Source organism: Mesoplodon densirostris, chromosome 10 (genome assembly GCF_025265405.1).
Source record: "Mesoplodon densirostris isolate mMesDen1 chromosome 10, mMesDen1 primary haplotype, whole genome shotgun sequence".
NCBI lineage: Eukaryota > Metazoa > Chordata > Mammalia > Artiodactyla > Ziphiidae > Mesoplodon > Mesoplodon densirostris.
This window is the reverse complement of record NC_082670.1, coordinates 77,710,776-77,723,167: the sequence shown is the minus strand read 5'-3', so window position 1 is coordinate 77,723,167 and position 12,392 is coordinate 77,710,776. Positions and strand designations below refer to the sequence as shown.

At 40.8% G+C, this 12,392-nt stretch overlaps 1 protein-coding gene across 2 annotated transcripts in view; it reads left to right on the top strand.

The window, feature by feature from the left end:
* The window catches only part of ARHGEF3 (Rho guanine nucleotide exchange factor 3), a 313,291-nt gene that overhangs the window by 165,536 nt on the left and 135,363 nt on the right, over nucleotides 1–12,392 (top strand). For both annotated transcript variants that reach the window (XM_060109490.1, XM_060109489.1), the window contains exon 3: nucleotides 3,628–3,690. Coding sequence is in view for 1 of the 2 variants with exons in the window: in XM_060109489.1 (XP_059965472.1) it covers nucleotides 3,628–3,690 (63 nt within the window). In the remaining variant the exon portion in view is untranslated. The remainder of the gene's footprint in view (nucleotides 1–3,627; nucleotides 3,691–12,392) is intronic.

The window sequence follows — 12,392 nt, the reverse complement described above, 5'->3', positions numbered from 1 at the left end:
TCTTCAAATAGGCTAAGAACCCGTGAAACCAAGTATGTAAATGCAGATGTTTCACATACAGTGTCCTTCCTGTCTAGGAACTCCCCCAAGTCATCTGTCCATGGCTTCTGATGTACAGAGGAAGGGCTGTGCTGGGCTGGCAGAATGGGTGCCTGTTTGGTTCCCTCCATTCCTTCTACCTGTGCCCCCCTCCCTGAAGTTGGGTAATTGGTAAGGAAGACAAGCTTCTCAAAGGGAGCAGGGCCAAGGGCATCATCAACAACAACAACAACAACAACAAAAATCAAGAAATACTCTTCTGGGGGTGTTGGCTAGGTACCAGGTACTGTACTGGGTTCTGGGAATGTGATCATGACAGACTATATCCTGACCTTCATTAGAAGGTCAACCAAAAACTAGAAAACAAAAAATTAAAGTATCTCTGTAAAGCGGGTCTCCCCTGCTAGTCTCTGTCTCAGCATATTATCTGACTCATTCACAGCAGAGATCACAATCTGTAATTATTTTGTTTTCTTTTTATTCCCAATTAGAGGGCAGGGAGCATGCCTGGCTCATTCACTGCTGGATCCCGGGACCCAGAGCAGGGCCCTGCACATCAGAAGTGCTCGGTGAACGTAGAGCGAATGAGCAAAAACTAAGTGACACTGTGAAATGTTTGCCTGGGCCCAGAGTTTAAACTTCAGGCTCCTTCTGTGTTGCTGGCCATGATCAGTCACCACCCGATGTAATGGGAATTGAAAAGAAAATCCACTTTGATAATCCATGCAGACTATATTTTATAAAATATGTGGGTTTCTTAAGGAGATCATTCTATCCCAGATTAACTGGCTGTGGTTTAATTTAAAAGGCCACTAGAGGACTTTTGTCTTCTGGATTTGACACTTGGGGTGCCTGGAAACATCTCAGGTTAGTGCTTAGGAGGCTGCATTCAAGCCCTGGGTGATGTATTGAGTTGGTCTCAAGAGGGCTGAGTGCCCGTGAGGGAAACAGCCTCTCTTAGTATCCCCTTTCCTTCACCAGAGTGGGCCTCTTGGGGTAACAGGCTACTATTAACATGTCATGTTGACAAAATCAATGAGCGCTCGAAATGGAATTGTAGCATCATAAAATTCCATAATCTGACAATACCAGGTAGCGGTTTTCATCTTTGTAGCTTACAGTTTGGGTAATACGTAATGGGAGCCACCATTTATTGTGCCCTTACTATGTGCCAGCCCTCATTCCAGGTGCCATATACACATCATTTATGATCCTCAGGACAGCCAGACCTGGTGGGCATTATTTCCACTTTACAGGTAACATCCCAGAGCCTCTGCCCTCTCATGGAATTTTCCAAGATTCCAGGTATAATTCTGGAGCCTCTCAAGGCAAGAGAAGCCAGACTCAGGAAAGGGCACAGGTTATCCCGGGCGGCAGGTCACCAACGCAGCTGTTCCCCACTTTTCTACCCCAGCACATGTTACTAATTGATGGCAGCCTTCTCTCATTTGCTATGCTGTGGAATCCTTCTCAGTACAGCACTCCAGGCATATGCTACCAGACATTCCAGATGGCAAATGAGTTGTAACCTATTTGCCAAGCATGCTTTAAATGTGTGTGTGTGTGTGTGTGTGTGTGTGTGTGTGTGTGTGTGTGTGTGTGTGTAAAGGGTTTTGCCCTAGGAATTAGAATCCTGGATTCAGAGTGTTACACTGTAGCCATGTAACTTGGAATAGGTTGCTTATCTCTTCTGACCTCAGATTATTTATCCATAGAATGGGAACTATCCCTTGCCATACATGCCTCCAAAAGTCACCATATAAATATAAGCCAGTGACTTGGCTTCAAAGACACCACAGTGCTGCTTTTAATTGTAACTGGATGATGAGGCAGTATGGGTCATGTCCCTACACAAACATGAAGCATCCTCAAAAATGGCAAGCGGCTATCAGCATCTTCTCAAGACTCCTCCCATAGCCCCTGAGCAGAGTATTTGACTCCCTAAAAATCACATGGTGAACTTGTTAATGAAGATTCTTGGACACTGTCTCAGAATGGCTGATTGAGGATCCTGGCTCCTGGCATTGGATCTCTAAACTCTTATACTGCTCAAGTAGAATAATATATAGGATCTAGCATTCCATACTCTAGATAGAACCATGTTCACCTTTGGAATTTTAAATGTCTGTGTAGCTGATAACAGAAAGAGGCCCCAGTCTCCTCCACATCTGTGTCTGACAAACTCTTATTCATCCTTCAGACCTATTCAGATGCCTTCTCCTCTAAGAAGATATACCCAGATCCCACTAAGGCCAAACTAATTACTCCCTCACTGTGCTTCCAGAGTCCTCCAACCCACATTCTGAGCACCTACTATGTGCCAGGCACTCTGTTAAGTTCTAAAATGCATTACTGTATTTACTCCTCCCCCTTAGAGAATAAAAGCTAATGTTATCACTTCCAGCTTAGAGTTGAGAAAGGGTGACTCAGACAAGTGAAGTGACTTTCCCTAGGATAACTGGATCTTACTGCATTATAATCACATCAGAGTCTGTGTCTCCTACATGAATGTGAGTTCTTTTAACTGTGGAAGTTGCTGATCTTGGCATTCCTGGGAGCAAACACAGGACTTAGCACATAACAGATGCTCAACAAATTTTTGTTGATGTGAAGAAATTATAGAACAGTTATAGTGAGACAGACAAGGACAGCTCTGGTTGCTTTCCAGTCTCTGCCTGTGTTCACACTCATCATCTGATAGAGGAGGAAGAGGAGGAGATGGTGGACTTCTTTGGGGGTTGAAGACTCCAGATATCTCTGGATTCCACTGTAACCTCATACCAGTGATTCTGGTCCTTTGGTGGCTTTCTGCCAAGTAGAATCAGGAGACTTAGCAAGTCACAAATTAGGGACTCAAGAAATACTCGCCTGATTGATTAAGCAGGGGATATAGAAGAGAGGCAAATGTATCTTTGAAGAGCTTTATTGTGTCTGTGGATGGAGTTTCTTTTCTTTCTATAAAGAGGATAATGTATTTTCCATACCCAACCTCATTGACTTCCTTGGTCATAAGTTCATTTCAAATATAATTTTCTTCAGTTCAAATAATGACTTTTGTGAACCTCGGTGTTTATGGCTAGAACATAGGAAAGTTGGAGAAGATGTCTAAGGTTCTTTCCAGCATTCTGGTTCTGTGATTACATCAGCACCCTGGACGATTAGAACAAATTTAAATTACCCAAGTACAAAGCAGCTCTAAAAATGGAATATCTTTAAATGAATTAGATTTTCTTTCCAGTCTAATCTCTTCTTCCAAGTTAAAAAAAATCTGAACTTTGTGTCTAAATTTCTAAGCCTTGATATACAGAGACATTTAGGAAAAAAGAAAAAGGAAATTTAAAGAGAAACAAACTGTAGCAGCATGAATAAGAACAATAATGCAAACCAATTATCCTAGAGCTTGATAGTTTCCCGTAATTTCTTAGGCTTTCTTAGAACTATTCATTTACATAGCTTGGTTAAAGGTTTTGCATAACATGGTAGAAATGATAAGGATTACATGTGCTATTTGATGGCATTTTTTCTTTCCTTAATCAAAGCCATAATCCTTGTTTACATTTGAACTTTGTTTTATCGTTTGTTTCACAGCGAAAACGGAAGCAGAGCGCCCAGGATGAAGATGCCGTTAGCCTTTGTAGTCTTGATATAAGTGTAAGTACAGTCCTTCCTGTGTCCCTGCCATGAGAATACTTTTCATCTCTGAATGTATTTGTTAATATGCTGTGTGCTTTAAGTGGGCTTCCAGGATCCAACTGTGGAAGTTGCAACCTGGGAGGAAACTCTTTAAAAAAAAACATTTCATTTTACTGGAGAAAGCTGTGTTGCCAACTTAAACTTCAAAGCCAAGCTGTTTATTGCCTGTGTCTTTTCTCTCATAAAATGAGTTATGAAGTCAGTACATCTGTGTAGAATCTAGATAAATGCTGCTGTGCCATGTTAGAGGCTTGGTCCAGAACATGGACCAGATGTTTGTCCCCTTTGGGGGAAGTTGGCAGGTTGGCCCAATTCAGGCATCTGGTGGCTCAAAGGCCAGAAGAAGTCTCTAGCAACATGGCTGAGGGAGTGGCTTTGAATTCAACAGCTCTTAGTTTGAATCAAGATTCTATACTTAACAATTGTGTGACCCCTATCCTCACCTCTATTTCCTCATCTGGAGAAGACTTAACCTAACAGGATTGTTGTGAGGATCAAACAAAACAATAAAAGTGAGACTACCAAGCACATTGCCTGGTACATACTAGGCACCCACCAAATGCTAACCTCATTGTGTTTTCCTTTAAAAGCAGAAGTTTGCAAGAGTTGTTTAAGTGACCTAGTAGTTGTGTGCTAGTGATGACTGAGGTTAAAAGCTTTCTTGGATTTTTCAGGCCCACATCCTTGGATGCTTAATTTTAGTAGCTTTCTTTGCATGGCCTCCTTGTCTCCCTACTGACACAATTAAGAAGCCTACCTGGGCTTCTGATGCTCCCATCACCAGGGGCTGGGGGAACCCTCCCTAGGCTCCCCATGTCTATTCACCTTTCACACTCCCTTGAAGTTTAATCATTGTGCACAGTGGATCCATCTAACATTAGGCCCTGGTCTTTCTCCTCTACAGAGGCCACAAAAGTCATTGTTGTGAGATGAGGCTTCTATGCTAAGAATTAAGAACTGGGTCGTTGTCCTGGCTCTGCCTATAACTAATGATGTAACCTTGGAAGTCACTCTCTGGGCCTCATCTGTTAAAAAGATAGATTTGAGATCAAGTCTTCTAAAACCATGGTGAAAATTTGAAACTTCATTGAACACAGATTATTGGGTTCTCATCTGATGACATTTATTTACCAATATAACAGTGCTCTCTTAGTTATTTTTAATTGTGGCAGAGTTTTCTGTGATGCAAACAGCCATCATGGAGTGAGCCTGAGCTAGCATTAATGTACTTGCACATCTTTATTTTACCATATGGTGTTTGTTCCAGTCTTTAGACCATCAGGTTGATGGAGTTGGACCAGTTATTAGGTTGCCATGGTAACAGGACAAAAAAGATGATGGTCTTCTGGGTTTTACTTTACTCACTGAATGTTTTATTGTTGACAAGTGAAGTCTTTGGAACTTCCCTTATTGGCAACAACTTTTTGGTGTTTGAATGTTTTCAATTTTGTGGCAATTATTAGAATCATTGATGTTCAGAATATATAGAGCCCTTAGCCATCATGTTGTCCAATCCCCTCACTTTGAAAATGAAGAAGTAAAAGCCCAGGGAGGTGTAGTGATTTAATAAGATCTTAATCTAGGTCATTTCTAAGATCATGCCTATTATACGCTTTTCCTCAACTATGATTATTTTTTAGTAAAACATGTCTCTAGAAGCTTTATTCAAAGAACCACTAAACTCTCTTATATGAAAGGATTATTTGCAACCACTTGTTGTGATATGGTTTTTGTGCTGATTGGCATCCATGACCTTGCCTTCTTGTCAAAGTCATCTAAGCTCATGTAATGAATAATTTGATGTCTTTTCTCCTTATGCAGCTGCAGAAGGTATTTCTCTCTCTCTTTTTCTCTCCCTCTCTCTGTCCTTCTCTCTCTCTCCCTCTCTCTCTAACCATCTCATATCATGTTTTGTCACAGTTAAGAGAGAGACTTTTATGGAAAAGAAGTCTGCCTTTGTGCTCAAGGAGTCAGCTATGGCCAAACTCCTTTCTGATTTGCCTGACATTTTTCCTGAATCTTGGCAAATAGATTCCAGAACCGGGGCAGAATTTCCTCCAAATATTGTCACATAGTATTATAATCATTATAAAACTTAGAAGAATCCTAGAAGTTGTTGGAGGACATGAAAAATGGTGTTTTGCAGTTTTACTGACAATCCAAGCTGTATGGAGATGACAGGATGTGTGACATATCCAAATGTGGCCATGGAGGAAGTGTCACTAATTTTCAGTGCCTTGCACCTAACAGGCACTCACTAGAGATGACTTGAATTGAATGAAGTAGTGGGTGGAACCACTCACGAGAAGATTGTAGCCATAAAGGCTACAATGTCTAAATAAATATCTGAGTCCAATAAATTAACTTCTCTAATAGATAAATGGCTTTGTAGTCTCCCTAAAGGTGCTTTTAAATGGTGATATTCAGTAGTCACAGTCCCTTAACTAACCAGCAGCATTAATGAAGAGTTGTTTTGAGCCTGTTTCTTAGTGTAGTGGAAAGTATCTGAAAAAAAGGTGGGTTCCAATGGATGACTCATACTGGAGGATGTGAGGGTTTGGGAAAGTAATATTAGTAACTCTCAATTTTGATTCCACTTAATAAGTGGAAAGATGTTCACCATATGTGTGCTTTGAACAAGAAGTTGCTAGATGGGGGATGGGGGTCTTTGGGGGATCATGGTCAGGTTTCCATTGAGTCCTAGCCCCATGCTGCACAGTGAGCTCTTGGTAAATACTATTGGTTGATGAATTTTAACAACAACAAAACAAAAAACAAAAAAAACCAGTGAGCCTTCCTAGTGTGTATGTGGAATTCAACACACATACCCCCCTTAAAGAACTATATCTGTGACGTAAAGTTGGGAAATGTTAACACAGAAACTTTCCCCCTTTGATTAAAAAGCATATATAGGTGTCTGAGTGATGATAACACCAAACATTCCCATTGACATCTTGCTTTATTTTAAAGCGTCAGATGGCAATTCTGATAGGTACCTGGAAGGGAGTTTTCCTTCTAAACTCCTCTGCAACCTCCTATTGAACTTGGGCTTAGAGACCAAACAGGAGTGTGTAAGCTAAGAAAAGAGCTTATCTTTACAGAAAGGGGATCCTCAATTGTTTGAGGTGGGGGGTGTTATGGACTCTTTTGAGAATCTGGTGATAACACTGGGCTCCAGAAAACTTTACAGGATTGGTGTGTGACGTCATGGGCCCCAGGGAGCCCAGCCAAGACCCCACGTTAAGAGTTCCTCTTAAAAAGGAAATTGGAAGGGTCTTAAGGCATGGTGACGTATCTCCACAGAATTATTTTCCCACCCTCCACCTCCAGCACTTGGCGAAAAATGAATTGTGACTGGAGAGTCCATAGTAGTTGACAATATAATTGGTGTCTATTTTTTCCCACCACTTTATCCAATCCGCTGGCTGAGCCCCCAGCTTCCTGGCAGGATAGAACGCAAACTATTACAGGGAAAAAAAAAAAAAAAAGCAAACTATATTTTTGAGTACTTTTGAAAACAACTTGCAGAGTGGAGAATGCTCCCAGCAGCCACCTACAAATCTCCTCTCACATCAGAGGATATGAGTGGGATGGTTTCAGGGACATCGCTTCCCCCACAGCACTTTTCCAGTTTAAATTCTAGTGGGTGAGAGATGCCTGAGGGAAGAGCTGGGTTTCATGTTCCCTCAAGAAAGGCCCTTGGCAGAGGAGCCAGGTGTGCCCCTGACGCAGGGCACTGCTTAGCACCAAGCATCCTTTATCAAAAAACATATGAGTTTTGGTGTGGACGTAAAAATAGTTTCCTGTGAAGAAACAACATAAAAGATAAAAAAGGAATATGTGTTCTCTGTAGAAAATTTGGAAAATGTGAACAATATAGTTCACTGATACTCTCACCTCAAAAGTAGTGGCTACATTTTGATGTACCACCTTCCTGACATTATACACACACTCACTTAAAACTTTTTCATTGCAGACATACAAAATGGTATAAAGGATAATATAAAATTCCATGTAGCTACCAATGCAAATGAAGAAATACGCCCTTAACAACAACACCACAGGCCCTTGTAAACCACTTTCTCTGCTGAGTTTAATGTTAATTGTTGCCTTCCCTGTCTATAAACTTGCTATGTACATGTATCCCTAAATGGCACATATATTTTCAACCGACTTTTTTTTTTTTTTTTTTTTTTGTGGGTTCGCAGGCCTCTCACTGTTGTGGCCTCTCCCGTTGCGGAGCACAGGCTCTGGACACGCAGGCTCAGCAGCCATGGCTCACGGGCCCAGCCGCTCCGTGGTATGTGGGATCTTCCCGGACTCGTGTCCCCTGCATCGGCAGGCGGACTCTCAACCACTGCGCCACCAGGGAAGCCCTCAACCGACTTTTAAAGTTTATATAAGCACACAGTTTTAAGAAATTGATATCATAACACATATTAATTTATTCCTGTATTTTCCATTTACTATATTGAGATCGTGTCACCACATCCTGAAATATTCTTCAAGAACATTATTTTAAGTAACCATACCTTGTCAAATGGATGCATCAGATTTATTTAACCAGTCCTTCCTTGGATATTTAGATAAGTTACAGTTTTTCACTATTATAAGTAACACTGTTGGGCATCCAAGAATATCTTTGTGTGATCTTTTATCAGTAGGATAAAATATAAAACGCCTGGCTAAAAGGGAATGAATCTTTTTTAAACCTGTGAACAGCTTTATACCCCTTCTGGCAGTGAAAGGTAGAAATGCAGTTCAGAGCAGCTGAGTGTCTTGTACGGAAACTCAGAATGGGGGATTGTTTTCAGTTTTCTCCCCCACATCACTCTTTCAACTATATTGCTGGTCCCTTGCTAAGTGTAAGTTTAGATGGGACATTTGCTTACACCCCTTCTTCAGGAGGAGCCCCTTCTGTTGCCCCTGGCAGGGCCCAGGCCTTGCCTGTGCTTTCCAATTACTTACCCTGTTATATGGATGCTCAAAGCGCAAGAGTTGATATACTGATAGAGGGGCAAGCTTTCCTGTCTCGATGAAGCTAAATGACATTTCATCGCTAGGATATGTTAAACTAGACATGGAACAGCAGCAGGATTATATTATCTCTGCTCAGCAGAGTCCAGATAATTAAAAAAGATACCATTTCTGTGGTTTTGTTTCTCTTGGTCTGTCCTGGAACTTGCTAACTGGGGAGATTAGCCTTGCCCTGGCCAGTGTGAGGCCTTGATGAATTATGTGGAAGATTTTAATAATGCTCTTATCGCCGAGGAGACCAGGCCTGCCCTTGAGACTAGGTTGTCAGTAGCGCATACCTGTGTTTAACCTGATGACATTTTTTCTATTTGGGATTTATGATCTGCTCTTGCTGCCTACGAAATTATTTGGGCCTAAGGTAGTGGAGACCCTATGTTGAGTCCCAACCCAAGTCTCTGATGGCAGATGTGCTTATTGTTGACACAGGCACATTTTATCATGCCTTTGGCCTAATTGATTAGGTTGTGGACTGTAATCATTTCGCCGTGTACTCACTGTGGTCTTTTCTCTGTGATCCACCTCTTGAAAAGCACAGTGACAAAAAAATTCCAAGGAACTTCAGGACACACTCTCAGAAGTTAATGATGTAACAAAGTGTCCATCATCATTAATTGCTCCCCTTCAGTGACCCCCATGGGGCCCATGATTATTGAGGGTTCCTGTGTTCTGAGAATACCTATTTGTTAGAATTTGTAATCAGAATTACAAACTTTGGAGCTTAGGGACTAAGCATCAGTCTGTACCTCAATTTCCTCACCTATAAACTGAAATAGTAGCAGTGCCTTGCCTTGGAGTTGTAAGGACTAAAATGAGTTAATTCATGTAAAGCACTTAGTGCCTGGCCCCTGGGCAAGCACAAAACATATTAGCTATTGTTGCTGTTGATTTCATAATACAAAACTGATTTTATGGTTAAATTTGAGGGTGTTTATTGTTGGTACAAGTGTCCCATACATAGAACTGATTATGAAATTAAAAAAAAAATACCAGGATATAAAGAGATGTATATGAGGAGTTTTATTACAGCATTTTAAAATAATAGCCAAGGGCCTCCCTGGTGGCGCAGTGGTTAAGAGTCCGCCTGCCGATGCAGGGGATACGGGTTCGTGCCCCGGTCTGGGAGGATCCCATATGCCGCGGAGCGGCTGGGCCCGTGAGCCATGGCCGCTGGGCCTGCGCATCCGGAGCCTGTGCTCCGCAACGGGAGAGGCCACAACAGTGAGAGGCCCGCATACCACAAAAAGAAAAAAAAAAAAAAAAAAAAAAAAAAAAAAAATAATAGCCAAAAGCTGGAAACAGCATGAATGACCAAATTATATAGAGACTTGTAAATATATTACAAAATATAAGTGTAAAACACAATTACAGAGCACATTACTATATAAGTTATGCCTCTAGATGTTCATATATATTTGTCCACATGAAGGAATAAGCATGGAAGAACATACAGTACATTGTGGATAGTGGTTATGTTGGGAGAAAGGGATTATAGGAAGGGGTGGTTGAGTTCCAGGGATTCTTAACCTTTCGCATGTTGTGAAAGCTATGAACCCTCCCCCCCTCAAGACTATTTATATGTGCTTAAATTAAAATACATAAGATTAGAACAAAACCCAGTTGTACTGAAATACAGTTATCAAAATATTTAAAAACAAATTTGTGGTCAGAGTTACATGTGTGCTTCTTAATTAATGCGTTAAGTAACAAGATCGATCTGGCAACAAATCTAATAACTAATATACCTTCCATGAGATGATAAGAGTAAATGATATTTTGAAATACCCACGCCAACCACACTGTGATTTGAAAACATAGTGATTTCCGTGGTGACAAAGTCACAGGTCTGCTAATGCTTCTGTGATTTGTGGTCTCCACTCATACTTGGAAGGAAATGCTACATTTTGCTTGTTAGTAAAACTGAAGATGTGTTTTTTTCCATCCAAGCTCACTGAATTGAATCCATGGACTCCGGAGGATTTTATTTTATTTTTATTTTTTATTTTTTTTAAATTTTTATTTATTTATTTATGGCTGTGTTGGGTCTTCGTTTCTGTGCGAGGGCTTTCTCTAGTTGCGGCAAGTGGGGGCCACTCTTCATCGCGGTGCACGGGCCTCTCACTATTGTGGCCTCTCTTGTTGCGGAGCATGGGCTCCAGATGCGCAGGCTCAGTAATTGTGGCTCACAGGCCTGGTTGCTCCGCGGCATGTGGGATCTTCCCAGACCAGGGCTCGAACCTGTGTCCCTTGCATTGGCAGGCAGATTCTCAACCACTGCGCCACCAGGGAAGCCCCGGAGGATTTTAGATTAAGAATCCCTGTTTAAGATACTCAATCTGTTATGATAAGCTTTGTATTATATTACTTTCGTAATTCAAATGACTAAAATTTTTTAAAAATACAACAAATATAATCAGTTTGACCTGTTAATATACGAGGTTGTTAGTGTTTTAAAAGGGGGAATGTAAAACATTATATAAAAGCAAGGGATGGTGATGATGATGATAATGTTTTTAGGAAGACCTTGCAATAACCGTTAAATCAATTCTCTCTACTTGGTGTTTATATTTTTCTTTGAGACCAGCTTGGCTTTTTGAAATAGATGACTTAAATCACCCCAGTAGTTTAGTAGAAGATCTTTTGTGCTTTTTCTGTGATTGGAAAATAATTTTAGGGTAGAAAAATGTTCTTATTTTTTAAAAATGAATACTGAAATATTTAGAATGTCATGATATCTGTAATTTACTTTTTTAAAAAATTTATTTAATTAATTAATTATTATTATTGTTTTTTGGCTACGTTGGGTCTTCATCGCTGTGCTCAGACTTTTTCTAGTTGCAGTTGCAAGGGGTTGCGGTGTGTGGGCTTCTCATTGCGGTGGCTTCTCTTGTTGCAGAGCACAGGCTCTAGGTACGCGGGCTTCAGTAGTTGTGGCACGTAGGCTCAGTAGTTGTGGCTCACGGGCTCTAGAGTAAAGGCTCAGTAGTTGTGGTGCATGGGCCTAGTTGTTCCGCGGCATGTGGGATCTTCCCGGACCAGGGCTCGAACCCGTGTCCCCTGCATTGGCAGGCAGAGTCTTAACCACTGTGCCACCAGGGAAGCCCTGTAATTGACTTTTGAATACTTTATCATAAGTTATAAAGTGAGTATTTTTAAAAGAAAAAAATTATTTTTAATTACACAAGCAACACTGCATATATATTTGCATAATTTTAAAAAAATCAGGCAACAGAGATAGAGCTGACTGCCCCTTAACCATCCACGGTCCCACTTACCTTCTTAGGTATAATCCTGGTTATCAATTTAGTCTCCTCCCAGATATTTAAATATATTTAGATATATAGATAGATACAGCTATAAAAATTAGCTTGTGGTGGCTTTGTAAAGACATGTGTTGTCATTTTTTGTTTTACTCTGCAATTTGCTTTTTTTTTCTTTTAAATTGTCTATTTTTTAGAGCAATTTTAGGTTCACAGCAAAATTAAGCAGAAAGTACAGAGAATTTCCACGTAGCCTCTGCCCCCACACTTGCACAGCCTCCCCCTAATATTGACATCCCCTGCCAAAGTGGTACATTGTGACAACTGATGAACTTACATAGACACATCATTATTACCCACAGTCCA